The sequence below is a fragment of the Gouania willdenowi genome, chromosome 7, assembly GCF_900634775.1.
Source record: "Gouania willdenowi chromosome 7, fGouWil2.1, whole genome shotgun sequence".
NCBI classification, from domain to species: domain Eukaryota; kingdom Metazoa; phylum Chordata; class Actinopteri; order Blenniiformes; family Gobiesocidae; genus Gouania; species Gouania willdenowi.
The window spans coordinates 35219197-35238373 of NC_041050.1; the positions used below are offsets into that span (position 1 = coordinate 35219197).

Here is a 19177-nt window from a genome sequence, read left to right on the forward strand (position 1 = left end):
CCTCCAGCTTTACACGCATCGACTTTGACTCGGAATGTCTCACGGGGGTGAATGGTGGGGGGGAGAAAATCTCCTCACTTGTTTCATCTCATAATAATTTCAAAGTGCTTGGATCTATCCACTGAGTTATTAATATGTCAGCAGGATGAGGCATGCTGGTTTCTTGGCTTCTCTCTTCCAATCCCGAGCGTTAATGTAGCAGCGTTGAGCACCTGGACCCTCGTTGTTCCCGCTAAGTGACCACAGTGGGTTAAAAACAGCTAGCGACGATGCTAATGTGGTTCCAAGCATGAATGGGGCTCTTTCACAGAGTTACACTCAAGTCGTTCTTGTGTCTTAGTCGAGCAGAGTTACGGTTGCCAAACAGTCACAGGTGTGGGATGTAAAGCTCAAAGACGGCTTTGATTGCACTTCCTGAGGCAGGTGCTGGAATGTTTTCTGTTTGTTTTGGTCAGTGAGAGTCAGTGGCCCAAACCCAAACTTCTCCCTAGTTGTGAAAATATCGGCCAACCGGATTTGTGAAAAATGAAACATTAATTTGAAGTCTTTTAATGCTAATGAGTGATGATTCTGAGGCGTTCAAAACTAAAGAGAATGAGCCCATACACATTTCTCTCTTTTAATGCATTTTGTTCTGCTATTCTGGAGCCAAATTTCCCCCGCAGTTCTGCAGACGTGACGTCAAATGACGCTGGTGCGCGTTTTCGACAGCTCGGAGAGGCGTGCACTCTGCTGGAAATAAAGAAGACAAGCACAGTGGACTAAACTACTGTTTGGTTCCACAGAGGCATGTGCACAGGTCTTGCAGTAAACAGTCACTTGAACGGCGAGTAAATAAATAACCGCGTCACAGCTGGAGTGCGGATCGGGCCACATTTTCTCGTTCAAGTCCAACTCGACAGTTAAAACCGAATTTTTTCTTCATACAAATAAAATATTTACTTTTGTTTTAGTGTTAAGCACCACTTTTATTTCAGTGCACGGGGTAACAAGCCAACGTCAAACACAAACATGCACACAGTGCGTGCATGAGACCCATCGGATCTATTTCCATGACCCACCTATCAAAGCTAAGGATAATCGATGTTCTTGTGCAGAAAAGTCCTCTTCTGCTCCATGGTCCTGCAGCGCTGATCCTGGGCTCACTGCTACAGCTGTTGCTGCAGGAGAGGAAGAACGCTGCACGCAACGGACACTATGCGATCGAGCCCAACCACCAGTTGTAAATATGTGTCTGACCCCAACTCGTCCTGTGCCGTCAGGCTTCCGTCTGATATCCAACCTCTAGTCACAATATCAGCCGCGCGCCCCCGCTGCGGTTTGACTGATGACTGCAGTTACACTAACGGCCGTCATTTCACTATGGAGTCTGATTTCTTGATCCTGCCTTATTCTCATTAAAGTTGATGAAATGTATTTATTCTTTGCGCTGCCTCTTTTCCATGGTGGCTTAGCTGCTGTTCTGCTTTGGTTGAACGGATTTTATTAAAATGTTGTCAAACACCCAACAAACTACTGATGGCATGATTTGTGGCACAAAGTTTTAATCTGAAAGCCATGCGTGGTAAGGAAAACCATTATGTTCGGGTTGGTTTTCATACAAAATGTAAAGCCATTCAGAAATGAGAAACATTGATTGTGGTTTTGTCTTCATTCTCAGAAGTAATCAATTAAAAGTTTAGGTGGACTGTGAAAGTTGATTTTCAATGCTTTAGATGTCGTCACTAGATTGGACCTTTAGAGTTGGGTGAAAGGGAGAGATTAAAATGTTATAAGGCTTTATCCCTAATTCCTTTTAATCCCCTGATGCAACTTGTGGATGTCACACAATTAACAAGGCTGTGATGAAAGTTAATTAACAAAACACAGTTCGCTCGGAGTGGAGGGTGAAGTGCACGAACCAGGCAAAATGAAACCATGTGACGCTTTCAGCTGCTCCACAAAAGCATAGAAGAAGAATCTTTGCTGGAAACAAAGTCCAGACTAAACAAACTGCTAGAAAACAAGCTTGCACAAAAAGCTGGAGAAGATCAACAGACGGCAGTAGCAGAAAACAGAAGAGAAGAGAAGAGGAGATGTTGTCTTTTGAGAAAATTATAGCTTCTCTGAAAAACAACTGCAAGCTGTAATCTTTATCAGGATGCGTGGGCGAGGTGCCAGAGGATGAGTGTGTGTGGCTGTGATAGATGAAATGAGGGACTTGGTGTTGAATAAAGCCAGTAGCAGAGACGTGATTGACAGAAGACTTTATGTGTTATTCACCTACATATCGACATGCAGTCAGGCTTTATTAGAACTGCCTCAGCAGGTGGGAGCCATCTTTGTTTCTCACAGCTTCACGTCTTTAGAAGTCCTAATAAACTCCTTATTATGCACAAGGAAGCTGCTACATCCTGGACTACGTTATTATATTAAACTGTATATTGGCTGATCAAACAGAAAGAAAAGGTCTGTGTGTCATATTAGAGAAAGAATTCAGCCTGAATAAAACTTTACATTTATCAGCTCAGTAATGTCTACTGTGGTACAGATAATTCTTAGTATGTGTGATTTGTAGATAATATAAAAATAAATGTCCCCATGTACCTGAAAAAAGGAGGAAGCTGGTCAGAGAATGGATGGATGGATGCATAAAAAATGTTTTGTACCAAAAGGCACATGTCATTAGCGCTTGTTCAGCGCTTTGAGATAACTTTGTTGTAATTTGCGCTATATAAATAAAGTTGAATTGAATTAGCATGAAAAAAGTGTCATGATGGCTGTCTAACCCTAACTATACCTATCCTGCACTAGATCCCTCCACCTAACCCAAAAATGCCAACATAGCTCCAAAGGTGTCATAATTTATCAAAATGTGTCATTGCTTAGTGAGATGTGTCATAATAACGTTGTGGATGGAGTGGTCCATGGTGGCGGGGGGGTTATGGTATGGGCAGGTGCATTTTTAGGAATGTCCCGATACAACTTTTTCACTTCCGATATGATACCAATATTGCAGCCTTGAGTATCGGTCGATACAGATATTGATCCAACACGTCATACTTTAATGACTTATTTTGTAGTGTGGAATGTTAGAAAAGGCTTGATCATGTGATGTTACTCAAACAGAAAACAATAGTCAGCAACTGTAGGTTCCTTTGTTGGAGTGTGAACCACAGTCACCGATGGGTAGAAGTGCTGGGGTGGAACATTTTATCGGAGAGCTTATATCGTTGATTTTAGATGCAAATACGATAAAATCTGATATTCGTTTTCTGACACATTTGTGAACAATATTTGAGAGAAATAGGTCTTTTGTGTATATAGAAAATGTTGTAAAGCTTTGAGTTCAGCTCATGAAAATGGGAGCAAAAACAAGTGTTTATTTATATTTTTGTTCAGTCTGTCTGTCTGTCTGTCTGAGATTGAATAAAAAGTTATAAAATTCAGCATAGGTACATATTTTTTATCCATAATTCCTAAAAAAATATTTTCCAACAGAAGAACACTAGGGATGTAACGATTCACTCAACTCCCGATACGATTTGATTCACGATACTGGGTTCACGATACGATTCTCTCACGATTTATTTTACAAAATGGGACTGTAGACAAATTTTTTTTTTTGGGAAAAAACACTAGAAAATACGGTACTATTTTCCTTTTATTTTTCATTGTCAAAAGAATTCCTTGATAAACTATTCAAAACAATGCAATTTAACTAAAAATAAATCTTGAATGAAATAAATAAAGGAATAATACAAATGAAAATGAAGCCTATTAATTTAAATTCTGGTTCTATAATAAACAATGCAAAACTGCATAATAGTTCTTTTTCTTTTAAAAGTGCAACTGAAAATGTATTTTGTGCCTTAACAATTGGACTGAAAAAAAAAAACCGTGATTACACTGATTTACGTCATATTTGTTTGGACCAGCAGAGGGCGCTGGTAACACAGTGGTCGGTTGGCATGCAAATATCTTGCAGTGAAGAAGAGAAGCTATGCTAGCAGACAGAGCTAATAGAAAAACATGACTTTTACAGATATTCAAGTAATATTACAGATATTCTTTCGGTGCTTAAGGGGTAATGAATCATTTATTAACATATTTAAGAGTAGAAGGCAGCCAGAAAGAAAGTATTAGCAGACTCTGCCCGCCGCCTACACTTGTGGATAGCGCCCTCTGCTGGTAAAAAAAGTACTGCGATTCAATTTTCAGAAAATCAATATCAACCGTGATACCTATGAATCGATTTTTAACTGCCTTACGATTAATCGTTACATCCCTAAAGAACACACATATAGTCAGCACATGTCTATCTACAGGTCACTGGTTGAAACTGTCTGTGCATAATTTGCATGTTCTCCCCATGGATTACGCATTGACTATGATGAATTGGTGACCAGGCAAGAATGTAACTTCCTGAGGAAACTCCTATTAACATTAGAAGTGTGACGATATCTTGATACGGAGATATGTATCACGATGCGCTATCGATTTTTTATTTATTTTTTTTATTTTTTTTTGGGGGGGGGGATTTAAGATTTATTTTATTGTTTTCAAAATCTTTTCTGCTTTTTCACTAAAATGTGCAGGTAGGACTTCACAGAAATGTTGTCACTGTTTGTTGAAAGAACCAATATTTTGTTTACTGGAATATTTCACTATAATGGTGTCACTGGTAAGAAAGACACAATTTTTTTACAGAAAGCACTGTTGGAGATACTTATATGTTACGTTGGTATGTTGACACTTATTTACAGAAAAGTTGCACTAAAATAGTGTCACTGTTCATAGGAGACTTGTTCAATTTATTGTCTTTCAGAGATATAAAATACAAATTGTATTTTTTCACCTAATCTTTTTTTTGATTAAGATTGATTTCTGACCAATATATTGATAATTGCAGTATTGTCATATTGTGAGATAATTGTTATCGTGAGATATGTATTGTGTATCATATCGTGAGGTACCCATAGGTTCCCGCCCCTAATTAACATGTTCCTAACACTCAGCCCTAAACAGATAAGTGTGTATAGAAGAGGGACAGGTTGTTACAGTTTGACTATTATTATACTGAAAATTTTGAGTGTTTTAAATTTAAAAAAAATGGCTCCTTAAAGATAATTTTACCCACAGTTAAGTATTTAAGGTTATTTATTGGTGCACGTTTGACCTTTAAACCTGATCTCCTTTCCCTCCTCTTTACCCTTTCAGCAATGAAGTCTGACCGTAAGCGTCTGAAGGCAGAGAAAGCAGAGCTGGTGAATCAGATGCAGCAGCTTTATGCCACACTGGAAAGTCGAGAGGAGCAGCTCCGTGACTTCATTCGCAATTATGACCAGCACAGAAAAGTATGACCCCTAACCAATCCTAGAACACCCTAGGGTGAATACATAGAACATGAACAATTACGTGAGTTAGAGATTGTGAAAGGCATCTCAACAAGAAAAGGCTTCAAACGTAAGGCTCACAGACTTTAGCCCCTCCCTAAAACATATTAAAGTGTGATTAATCACATGCACTACACAATTGGTTCCTAAACTTTTCACAGTTCCGTTCCCATTCATACATTTAACCTGAAGCCATGTACCCCCTACTCCTGCACACTTAAACATAATAGAGTCATGGCATATACAATGTAGCCCTATAGCAAAAATCTGACCCTTTAGACCATCAAATTTAGCTTGCAGGAGAAATTAAAAAGACAGAAAAAAAACTAATAATTGTCCAAATTACCAAATAATTCAGTTGTAGATAAATCAGCTAGGATATCTCAGATATCTAAATACACAAACTCAATGTATATTCCACAATATTTGGAGAATCACAATTTTCCCATGCTTTTTTCCCATGTCTGCAGTCATTTTAATTTTCAAATTGTCCAAAAAAGTAAATTTTCCTGCAATTATTTGACACAATTTCCACAAATTAAATAAAAATTGGTCACAAAATGAATTACAGTTGAAAGAGCAAATCCTGCAGGGACTGATATGTCACCTATTGCTTGGATATTGTTGGCGCCTTACATACTTTATGTAAGATTTAAACGTTGTGTAAAGTACAAACTCAGTTACATTAATCAGTGTTTTTTTTTATTTCTATTCACGTACCCCCATTGACAATTTACATACCCCTGGGGGAACCACACTACACCTGCGATTAATTACCCACAGATAAGGGTGTAACCATTCATCTATTACATCGATGAATTCCTACGATTTAACTACATCAATATGTGCTCGGCAAGTTGGCCTTTTGGATGATATCAATTGATCTAAAATTGTTTGAAAAGGTTATCAATCGATTGTATCGATACAAGAAAATAATACATTGGATTTAAGCACAGCGGACTTTATATGGATGTGTTTTTAATATTTAAGACGTTACGGCTGATAGTGTCAGCTGTCTGTGATGGCACACGGCGCTAGCAGACAAATAAACAAAACAGAGGAACCGGGGGGGGGGGGATAGAAGTGAATCAATAATCCACCTTTGGGTCCAGTGTGTGGAAACACTTTAGCTTTAACACAGACGTATTTTAACACAGACGTAGATATTCTAACGTAGTTGCTCACTCTGTTCACCGTCCACCACCAGGACCTTCTGACAGCGTTCACTGCAGCAGCAGCAGCACATGTAGCATTAGCTCGTTAGCATTAGCTCTGCAGAAAGCCTCACGATAACCATCATGTTAAAACGAAAGTAGCAGGTTTAACCACTGCTCATTTAACCTGAACAGATATTGGCACTTTATTTTTTTATATTGAAAAAAACAAACATAGGAGTCAAGTAAAGCTAATGTGTATTTTTATTGAAAACTGAAGTGTTGGGTGGACTTTACTCAAATAAAATGAAAGACCATGTTTGAATTTATCAAGTAAAGGACAAATACTGAACCTCATCGACCAAAAGTTGCAGTGCCTACGGAATGTACATGTTGGGCACATGATTCTGCATTAGGTAGGCTTTCTTTTTGTTTCTATCAGTCAGGATCTGTGTGTCTTAGGAGAGCGAGGATGCGGTGAAGGCCCTGGCCAAAGAGAAAGATCTCCTGGAGAGAGAGAAATGGGACCTGAGGAGGCAGACCAAGGAAGCCACGGAGCACATGGGGATGCTGCACTCCCAGCTCGACCTGAAAGAGAACCGCATCAAGGAGTTAGAGGCTGAGCTGGCCATGGTAAGTCAAATAAAGGATTTAAACATTTGTGCTTGAACACGTGATTTATGTGAAGAGATTCATCAACTAATAAAATGTATAAAGAATGTGAGGAAAGGTAGCAATGCCCCACTGACGCTTAAAAAATGTGATAGTCATGGATGTCAAAAATTATACGGAGCAATAATTCTCCTCAGGTATCATAAATGCTAAGGTTAGGAGCAGGGCTGGTGTATAGCACAGGCAGTACAGTCCACTAATGTGAGTAGTTTCTAAAGTAATAAATGGCTGATATATTGCTAATATGACAAATAATACCGGACATTGCAGAGTGCGTATGAGGACGTTGCTACAAGTTTCGCCAAAAAATGACTTGCACCTGTGGAAAACAGCAACTTCCTGTTGCACAATTTTGTTTCTGTCTTTAAAAACATTAAAATAAAAATTCACCGTTCATCAATCTTTAAAGTTTTGTTCATCCCTTCTTCACCCTTATGAAGAAAATGCTGTTTTAATTTTAATCTTACCGGTAATTTTGGAATTTTTAAATGAAAATGAGATAATCACTCATTGTTGTTTTATATTCTTTTTCTAAAATATTAATCCAGGTATCAAAACATACACTGACCCAACCTCTTGTGGATGATTGGAGTTCATCTGTGGTGTTAAACACTGTGCAGAAAGAAAAACATAGTGAAGAAAACATCACAAAATGATGAGTTTGCTTCAGAAACTCTTAAGTTGTAATGCAATAAAATACAACTATGATAATACCAGAGCAAACACTACAGCTGATGTTAAAGCAGAACTAAGTAACTTTTTCACCTTAATAAATTCTTCTCTTAGTCCTTGTGAGGGTAATACAAGTCAAATGATGAACTCATCATCAAGCTCTGCAGAAGCCTGATAATGATCCTGGTCATTTCAATCAGGTGTGTTGGAAGAGGGAAACATCTAAAACATGCTGGATAGTGAGTGGCCCTTGAGGACCAGGATTGGCCACCCCTGGTTTATGGGGTGATTGGGGGGTCTTTCATCGCCCCCCTGCTGTTTCTGGCCAGAAAACAGCACTTGCAACTTTCCCTGCCTTTGACCCGGTGGCAAGACGTACTGCTTTACGGCTCAAGCACACATTTCCACTCTCCCTTCCGTATTACTCCCAGGAACTGAGGAACGGAGCAACTCCATGCAGTGACAGCTCTGCAGCAACACACATCAATCACACACACTGTCAACAGGCACGCACACACACTCGCAACCCAGCGTTCCATCAGGCAGCACACACACATATCCATCCATCCATCTATCTATCCGTCTATCTACTGTATTTATCCATCTATCTATCTATCCATCCATCTATCTACTGTATCCATCCATCCATCCATTTTCAGAGCCGCTTTGTCAGCACACAAACAAACACATCACACACATTTCCACACTCCCTTCCGTATTACTCCCACATCATTTATTTATTTTACTTGTCTCTCTTCCTCATACTGTTCACATGATCACATGGGACTATATGTGTGAAAGCACCCTTAGTGTCACCGTTGTATTAGGATTTTTCAGTGATTGGTTGCTACTGTCTTGGGAGAGCAAAGGTGCGCACGGAGTTTTCCCGACAGTGACATAACCAAAGGGGACCTTTAGGGGGAGCGCTAAGAGCAAGTTACTTAGTTCTGCTTTAAATCAGGACCTCATATACAAAATGTCTAATGGACTAGTCATTTTGTATAGTGTAGGTAAAGAATAGCCAAACTCACTCCTTAAGAGCTGCTGCTCATACAAACCTGAAACAGATAAATAGCTAATGCTGCAAAATCCTTGATACAAGTATAAAGTGTGACTGTGACCCTCCAGGATCGACTTCTGACACGTCTAATTTTGGCCTTACAAAGTGAAATTGTTTTACATGGATTCAAACCAGCCTGGACATGTACTTTATAGCCATCCATCATGTCTTCAACCCTCAGATGAGTAACTGTGTCAATCAGAAAATGGAGTTCCGGGTGTTTGAGCGACTTGTGAACAGGGACTACTCTCCTAGGGTCACTGCGGTAAGACGGACCCTCAGCTTTAAAATCTGACCTTTCTTACCCCCCCTCCTCCCGCTTCCTGGAGACTTAGAAAGCTTCCCCTCAGATGCACGTTTCTAACCTTGAGCCCACCCTGACTGATCCTTTTGATCCTAACATCAGTGATCCCACAAATTCCCAATGTAATGAATCCGAAAGCCTGAAACTCCTGGATATAAAAATCCTATCTGATAAATAATGGTTTCTTTGGAGATTTGGTAAATTGTGTTTGGTTTTGCATGTTGGACGCTGTGATCTGTAATCATTGGACTCTTCTGCTATAGGTGAGATGATTGTAGCACGAGGATGAATGTGTTGGGGATCTGATGCCTGCAGCCACTTGGCATGATGATAAAATACACACACATACAGGAAATTAAATGCCAATAAATAAGAACTAATCAGAGGACAGAAAGACAAAGCATACATTTTAGTATCACCAGAGATGTAAAAAGTACTTAAGTACATTTTAAAAGAAGTAAAGTAATTTGTTACATTTTTAAACCCAACTGCTATTGAGTAAATTGTCATTTTTTTTTTGTTTTAAGATGATCAACGAACATTGTGAAACTACAAAAAATGACCAGACAACAATCAACAATTTAGTTTTTACCACTTTCTATGGTTCAGGTTGTGGTTTCTACCTATTACGTTGTTACCCACATGGCACATGTGGCATGGCACAGTTTTAGAGTTAAATAAATGTATCTATACTTACAGCCTGAACATTTATTTTATTTTTAATTTAATTTATTGGTGTTATTTTTTTCATTATTTTAAGAATTGTACCTTTCAACAAGGCATACATTTTATACAGATAACTAAACTATTTGTGGTAGAGTTAGTCTCTTCCTTTTTAAGTTTATAAATGAGATGTTTACTGTATGCAAGGGATCCATGGCAAGATTTATTACCAAAAAGTAACTAGTAACTTTTACTTTGAGTACTATTTAATATCTTGTGTATGACTTACTTGTACTTGTACACCTTTGGATATTTCCTACTCAAGTATAATTCATTGATTGAAATTGTACTCAGGTAAATGTACAAGTAAATCATACATAAAATACTCAAGTACAAGTAAAAAGTAGCTGAATTAAATAGTACTCAAAGTAAATGTTACTAGTTACTTTCACCACCATGTTTATTTTTGATATTAGATCTTCCTACACCCATGAAGCAGGTGACATGGAAACAACAAATCTCTTGTTACTTATTTATTTAATATATATTTATATATATTAAAAATGCAGTTTACTTTTGATGACAGTTGTCTGTGTCATTTTTTTTTTGTTAATTATTGCAATAAATTAGTAAAAAAAATCAAATAATGAAAATATACTCAAAGTAAAAGTTACTAGTTACTTTCACCCCCCACGTTTATTTTTGGTAACAAATCTTGCACAATTGGAACATAATTTATTTTCTACAAATGCGTCTGTATAAAATTAAAGCTTTGTCAAAATGTACAATTCATTTTTGAATAAAATAACACCAATAAATTAAATTTGAAATAACATTTTTTTAGTATAGCTTCATTCATAAACTCTAAAACAAACTCTGGGCATTTCATTTTTTTATAGTTTCACATTGTCTGTTGATCACGTTAATAATTATTTACTCAGCAACGGTTGGGTGTAAAAATGTAACAAATTACTTTACTTCTTTTGAAACGTACATAAGTACAAGTAAAATTATTAATTTAGAAATATACTCAAAAAAGTACCCATAAAAGCTACTCAATTATCATCTTGTATTCCGTTACTTTCACCTCTGGGTAATAAAGTTTGGGAAACACTGGGTTAGGGTAATGAACGTCACTTAATGACGGCCTTCATGACACTTTATTCATGCTAATGACAGGTATCATGTCATAATAATGACAGTGTAATGTCAACCTTTACGTATAAAACTTCAAGTAAAGTGTTACCAAAAATGGAAGGGCAAACAAATGGTTTTATTGTGTTTTTTTGTTGTTTCTGATCTTGTGTGTTAATCTACTTCAAGGCCAAACAGTCGCTAGCCACTCTGACCAAGGACGTGCCAAAGCGTCACTCGCTGGCCATGCCCACAGAGGCCGTCGTCAATGGCAACAACCAGGAGTGGGTGATGCAGGCCGATCTTCCTCTGACCGCAGCCATCAGACAGAGTCAGCAGACGCTCTACGTCCACCCAGGACACCCCACGGACAGGCAAGGTGGGTCCTTCACCTGGACTGAGACGTGACACACGTCCTACCATCAATGCATGCTCCAGCAAACCATCCTCACACACATTCACTGCTGCCATCTGCTCAGTACGCACACAGTTAGCGTGACATGTCATGCGCTTTACGCAGTGCTTAAACTGACGATACATTGGGAATTCAAACTTGCTTTTTTTTTTTTTTTTTTTTGACAAAGGTTATATCATTTATTTGTATAGTACATTTTATGCACAAAACAACTTGATGTGTTTTATATGGTCAAAACGTGTGACAGAAAACATTCAACAGCTTAAAAATTAGTAGGAACATCAACATCAGAAGCAAAAACTTTTCAAATCAGCAGTAAAAACATTGAATAAACAATAACATGATTAAAAATCTCCCTCTCAGTCATACGCAGTAGAGAAAAAGTGTGCCTTTAATTTGAATTCAACACATTTTACCCCTGGGCTCAATCTTATTTACCTCCAGAAAATTATTTTCAGAAAATTGTTGACCAAATTTTTGTGTCAGGTACTTTGTTTATTTGTTGAATACATAAATAACCCTTTGATAATTAAACCTTGATCTGTTCTCTAGCGCCACCATCAGGCCAAACTTTTAAATTAGAATTAATTTATCTTGAAATAGTTTTCATCCAAATCTTCTCAAATTTACTGACATTAATGACCACTAGAGTATGAACCCTATTGGTTGTGGTGATGATATAACCGTTCCTGCAGTGCCACCATCAGGTCAAACTGTCAGTTTTAGAGTTAGTGTATCTTGAACATTTTTCATTTAAATATTTTGTAATATTGGGTGCACATTCATGACTCTCACAGAATGAATCATATGTATTGATGTTGGTCTTGTCATTTTTGAGTCCAACACTCTCCTCATCAGATGAGAGCCTCTAAATTACGCTCCTCTTCAACACAATCCTCTGTCTCAGACACATTCTCCTCTACATCACTTTCACTGTGAAAGAGCTGTTCCACACAGTGCACAATGATCATTTCCAATCATTGTGATAATAGGCTTAATCAATTGTAACCATCAAATTAGGAAAAGTCATGAATAATGAAGCAAATAAAACAAAATATTATTTTTTGAATGATAAACACTGAATGGGGTCAAATTGACCCGAAGGATAATACGGGGGTTAAACTGCTTTGTTCTCTGTTTTTATGAGCATTTCTCAGCTTTTTCCACCTAATTTGAAAGGAATATTTTCTCTGGCTTGTTAATTTTCTTCCGAAGTCCTGTGTTCTATTCTTGGATGATTCAAACCCATGTTCTTCCTTGTGTGTACGACTGGAGAACTGAACCATGCATGTCATACTTGTATCGAAGCAAAGCAGGCTATTCCACCATACCTGACTTTTAACTAATTCAGTTCATTTTCACTTATTCAAGTGACTGCTGTACTAAACAGACGTGTTCACCCATGTTTATAATGATCTTAAGAACAGAAGAAACAGCACATACCTTAAGGAAGCAAATTAGTGGTTAATAAGCTATAATTAGAAGTTTAGTACAGATTAGCCTCATTTCCAGGTTGTTTTAAACATCAGCTGTAGCCTGTGGCTAATGTAGCCGTTTGAAAGAATACACAAAATAAATAAAATGTCATTTTTGTCACATTTTGATAGCGGTAGCGCATGTGCATCAGTCTTATTGCTGCTTCCACGCACTTTTTCACACGCATGCACACACACACCCTCAACCTCTGTGAAGCTGTTTTCTCTGTTGCTTAGCAACTGCAGCTGATTGCAACTAATGTCAGTCTTTCGTAACAAGCTTTAAACATTTACATTTAAGGATTCAGCAGCACCACCACGATTTCCCCTCTTTACTGCGACTGGTGCCCAAACACCCCCTTCCCCAAAAAACCAGAGAAACAAGCCTTGTGTGTTTTCCCTCTCGTCCCGTGTAGTGGCTGCTGTACGTTTGAGCCCCTGCCACTCGCGTCAGCCTTCCATCATCTCTGACGCCTCTGCAGTGGAGGGAGACCGCTCATCCACACCCAGTGACATCAACTCCCCACGCCATCGGACTCACTCCCTCTGCAATGTAAGAGCTGCGCAGCACTCCACCCTCCCAATCAGTGCTGCCCTTTATACCACCTCCTAAACTGCTGCCTGGCTGCTGGTGTTCTGGCTGAATTCATGTTTTGCTCTCTGCATCTGGTTGTGTACCATGAGTTGATGTGAAAAGCAGCTGTTGTTGTTGTTGATGATGAAAAGGTGCACGTCATGTCAGGAAAAACTACCGTCCTGTGTTGAGAATATTGTTGTCACAATGGCCCTCATTTATCAAACGTCCGTACATTCAGATCTGAGTGTACAACGTGCGGCCGACCATATTTACGCAAGCTTCGGTATTTATCAATTTTGACGTGAGCGTGCGTGTGTGGATTTGTGGTTCAGCACAGCTGAATCTGAGACAGAAAATAAAGTGTTAAACAAGCCTCAGCTGTCTGTTTAGCATCAGCAGACACACATTCATAACAGATCAAAACAGATTATTTAAACAAAATGAATTTAGCCTACGTTATTACTGATACAAATCTTAGTTTTCCTTTCACAGAATACCTTATAACCCCACTAATAAACTCTGCTACCTCATTCATGCTTTTAATCAGAATCAGAATCAACTTTATTGGCCATGTAAAATATGTAATACACACGAGGAATTTGACTTGGTGAAATGTGAATAGTTCCTTAAAATTTTACAAATGCGCTGCAGTAATAGGTAATGTGATGAATTTTAGGTGAAATTGGCTGAACGCATAATGAACACTGACAAGGGACAACATTTAGTAAATTTTAGATCTTTAATTTCTTTTAATGTGTAATATATTGCCTAAAGCGCGCAGACAGGTCAATATAAACGTCATATTTCCGTGTGTGTCTCCAGGATCTCTGTTGTGAAGTTGTTCTCAGTGCACACAGGGGGGCAGACTTCACCAGCTCAGTAGCTTATACTCTCCCACAGAGCGTTTAATTCCAGTTTTTTTCCACCTCAGATGTGAGGATGCCGATTTTCATCTTGGAAAAGCTTCTTTTCTTGTTTGACCTCAGTGGGCGGGGCCTCTAAAACAAGAAGGCGTATTAAGTTAAAGACGATTGAATTCAGCCACCGCCACATTTATCAACACCCGATCATTTGTACGCTGGGATTGGTCAGATATGAATGTTTCATGAATTACACATTGGTCCTGTCCTAAAATTTGCACTTGTTTTCACGCAAGGTTGATAAATGAGGGCCAATATCTTTATCACCTTCTCTGAATATCTCGATTACTCTCTCCTGCACCACGCTGTTTCTCTCTCACACTTCTTTGCTTTTTCTTTCCTCAGTCCCTAGAAGATCTGGAGGAGGCGAAGCGTAAGAAGAAGAAAGAGAAAATGGGCTTGGGTTCTTTGTCGCGCGTCTTTGCCCGAGGAAAGCAACGCAAGAGCCTGGACCCGGGTTTGTTTGATGGTACTTCAACACCTGATTATTACATAGAGGAAGACGCAGACTGGTAACAAGCACAAATATTCAAGCGAACCACCTGGAATAAACCTTTTTTTGGGACCTTACAGAAGACAACTGTGTTGACGCGTGCGTGCATGATGAGTGCGAGTACGCATGTGTGTTCAGAGTCACCGTGTACAGATTTAATCAATCGTGTGCCTGTGTGGAGTCCTACATGCATACTGTGTGTGCACATGTGGAAGTGATTGTGGAAGTCGGAGGCCATGTGGGGGTCAAACGTGGGTCTTAATTTCCTGCAGTGCAAACCCTAAAAAGTCAGACTTCACCTGTTTGTATGTACAGTAATATGAATAGCATGGGGAGTGCAACACGGCTACAGTGTGGACATGTAATAATATACCTGCCCATCCCAAACAGCTGTACTATTGGACCTTTAATTGTTCTTTTTTTTGTTTTAACTCAACTGGAAACTTGAAGGACTGCTGTACTTGTAAATAACAGTTGATGTGTGTGTAAATGTCTCCTTGTCCTGAATGTCTTCTGTTATTTGCAACATGTACTCCCCCTTCCTCTCACTGCTCTCTAACCGTAACTTCTCCCTGTTTACTGTCCTGCTTGGTTCACATCCTCCTTTCCTCCTTGATGAGAACAGTTTCCTGTAGGCAGCATGCAGACTCCTCATACCCACCTCCAATTTGGCCATCAGTTACAAAAAATGTAAAAGAGAAACAAAAAAAAAATACAATTCCAGTGATTAATCTTGATTTACACTCATTTTCTGATTTAAATTACACTGCAAAGTGACAAATACAATTTCTATGCAAAACAGTTTGCTGCACAGAACCATGAGGCCGAACAGGAAATGTAAGAAGTGTGTTTTCTATCTCTAAACAGATAGAAGTTCTACATGTGTGACATGCATGTGCAGCATAGTCCCACGTCTGTCAACGCATGCTGAAACAAAATACAACAGAGGAGCGATGTCTTAACCTCATTTTTCTCAAGCAAAGATGACAAAATGGTTGGTTACAATTCCTGAATTTCTTGAGGTTTGGATTATATTTCATGCAGGTCAAAATAATTAGTCATAAACTTAACCCTCTGTTTACGTGTGTGTCAAAGTTTATAGGTGGAGAAAGGAGGTTATAAGTGTTATAAGCTACGCATTTTTACCTAACCATATTCATTATGGAACAAGACATTTTAGGTAACTAGAATAAAGATAAAAAACACATTTTAATACTCAAGTACATCAATATATATATTAAAAAAAATGTAATAGAAAAGAAAATATCCTGTAACAAGAGAGAACTCAAACCTCCACCAAGTGCCAAATATCCTCTTTGTCAGATATTCACATCTGGAGAGTTATCTGGATCAATGATCCTAATCATGGTTCCATGATCATTCACACGTTAATGTCTATCCCCATTAATAATGATACAGTAGGTCTAAATGTAATGGAGACATTATTCCAAGGAAAAATTGTAACTCCTGTTGTAGGCTGCGCATTTTTACCCAACCATATTTATTATGGAACAAGACGTTTTAGGTAACTGCAATAAAAAACACCTTTTAAATACTCAAGTACATCAATATTAAAATATTGTAATAGAAAAGGTAATAATATCCAATAACAACAGTACTCAGAGAGGCCAAACCTCCACCAAGTGCCAAATATCTTCTTTGCCAGATATTCACATCTGTATAGTTATCTGGATCAATGAACCTGATCATTGTACTATGATCGTTTTAAAGGCATTGGAAGAAATGTCTAACTCCATTAATAATAAAGCAGTTGGTTTAATTGTGTGGGTACCGCCATTTTTTCGGAAAATCGCAATGATATGCACAATCCAGATCCAATGTGGATGAAACTTGGTGGAGTGATTGAGAAACCAACCCGACATAATTGAGTCAAACTTCACAGAGATTGGTCGATTACAAACAGAGATATGAGTTTTTAAATTTTGGCCAATGACGAGTGATGGATTTTTCGATTTTTGATACTGATCCATAATCAGTTTCTTAATCTGGATCCCCTCCACAATTTAATCAAATCTCTCAGGTTATTAGACCCATCTTTGCTTATAATTTAGTCAAAATCTCTTATGTGTGTTTGATGTAATCTCTAATTGCCTTGAGGTTGATGCAATGTCTAGATCAGCAGATTGATATATAATGATATTATTATCAGCAGAAGCCACAGATAATCTTATGAAAAAAATTGAACAACCTAACAGCTAAATTCTATTTGATAATACAGATAACATCAGGAGATTAATATCCCTGCGGTAATATCAAAGTGTTGATTAACTTATTATTAGGCCAGTGTTTTATGAATTCTAGTGGAAATATACAACAACTGACGTTTTTGGAGGGCTCAACATGTCAGGATTTTGACTGAATGAAGACATTTAAATGTTTTTAAACCAAATTTGACAACCAGAGAAAAAATAAAAAGAGCAGCAATCACAAAGAAAACATTGGCACGGGGAAAAGCTTGTAGATATCATAGTATGTAAGTATATTTAAGTCAGATTAGTCTGAAATTTGCTTGACCAAAATAGAAACCGTATAAGCAAGAAATAAATAACAGAAACCCACAAAAATTATTCCGAACACCTTAAGTGTCTTCCCACCTTGGGTTCGTGACCCCATGTGGGGTCGCCTGAAATGTGTAGTAATTATTTTTCTTTAAAGTATAATATAATAATTTTTCACATGCTTTTATAACATGATCGCAGTCATTTCTAATCACAAATTGTTAAAAGAACTCTTATTTTTCCCCCAAAAAATCCTTCTTGATCCTGAGACTGAGATATTTGCGACGTATTGCTTTGATATTGGACATATACTTTTAAATATTTACATCTGGAGGTGCAAACTGGGGCACAATTATGTTGCCTATAATCTGTGGCCCACTTGAGGTCAAACTAATCTGTATTCGGCCCCTGAACTAAATGAGTTTGACAGCTCTGCCTTAAGATAATAGGAACCCTAATGTATTAGTGCAGGTGAAGAGCAAACACGTATTTACATTAACTGTACCAACTGCTGACCCTTGATATGAAAAATATCAAGATTTAAACGCGTTGATCAAACCTTGCTCCGTGACCCCATGAACTCACCACGAGGCCAGACAGAGTTCAGTGCATTATTTAATAAAAACCTTATAGCTAAAGGCTAATAGCATTTCCTTAAGGGAAATCATATCAAAATGCATTGGATTGTTTACAATCTCTCAAAGGGTTGGTTCAGAGTCTGCATCGCTACCCTGCAGGAAACCTTTTCTCTGTGTGACATGAACCTAACACTGGGTGTCTGAGCTGTATTTTATTACAAGGAGCATCAGTGTAAAGCTGTGACTGTTCAGCCTCTGTTTGAACTATAATAGGATAAAAAAAAAAAATGTACAGTAACAACAGCTCATCTTGTTATTTTCATCACACCATCAAAGAAATGTAAGAAAAAAAAATAGGATATATTTTATTTTTCATGTAACCAACTGTTTTACTCCTCAGCCGATGGGGAAGCAACATATCAGATGGGAAATAGTATTGTGATATTTTGTGTTTTGAGTTTGTTTTTGGTTTTCCGCTATTGTTTTTGTAAAGAATATAACGTTACAGAAATGAAATATTATAATATTATTATTAATAAAATAATTTTATTTAAAGTCAAACACAATAGCCTCTGTGCAGGGGTTTCTCTGGAGAGTAGCAAAACATTTAGAGGCATGGCAAAAAAAATAAAATAAATAAATACCCCGAAGAGAAGTAAATTAAAAAAAATAATATTTTAAGATAAAATAAACAAGGATGGACTACAACATTGCTCTCCTCTCTTTCCCTGTGTTGTTTGTGTATGTGAAAGCGTTTTTGTTGTTGTTGGTTTTTTACCTTTTATTCAACGTTCAATGGCTTCCTTTCCTCTCCGCCTCTTTTTTTATGCCACAGGAACTCGTGTCACAAAGCATTTCTCTTCTGGAATTGTATGGAAATCAATAATGGGGGGAAATGGAATGGAGGTGAAAGGATATGAAGCCATGTGAAACGGTTGGACTATAGCACTCCTCTGTGTCAATAACATGATTTAACCCCTGACCTCTAACACTGAGTCCTTTATATGTGACATCTAATGGGCTCTCAACACAGTGAAACGACCCCAGAAGCAATCAATTGGACTCGGTGAGACAAAAGTCCATCCGTTCATGTTGCTTTTGGAACAATGAGCCGGGTTTCAAACTGTGTTCGCAGATGCCTTCTTTAACTTTTAGCACCTCTTCAA

The 19177-nt window shown here is 38.0% G+C and overlaps 1 protein-coding gene across 5 annotated transcripts in view; it reads left to right on the forward strand.

The window, feature by feature from the left end:
* Positions 1 to 18719, forward strand: part of LOC114466788 (kazrin-like) — a 242594-nt gene extending 223875 nt beyond the window's left edge. For 3 of the 5 annotated variants that reach the window (XM_028452521.1, XM_028452519.1, XM_028452522.1), the window contains 6 exons: positions 5200 to 5336; positions 6992 to 7162; positions 9115 to 9198; positions 11224 to 11413; positions 13341 to 13477; positions 14767 to 18719. In XM_028452521.1, the coding sequence (XP_028308322.1) occupies positions 5200 to 5336; positions 6992 to 7162; positions 9115 to 9198; positions 11224 to 11413; positions 13341 to 13477; positions 14767 to 14937 (890 nt within the window). In that variant the 3' untranslated portion in view covers positions 14938 to 18719. The remainder of the gene's footprint in view (positions 1 to 5199; positions 5337 to 6991; positions 7163 to 9114; positions 9199 to 11223; positions 11414 to 13340; positions 13478 to 14766) is intronic. The other 2 variants (XM_028452523.1, XM_028452520.1) reach the window with 2 other exon arrangements.
* Positions 18720 to 19177: the final 458 nt, after the last annotated feature.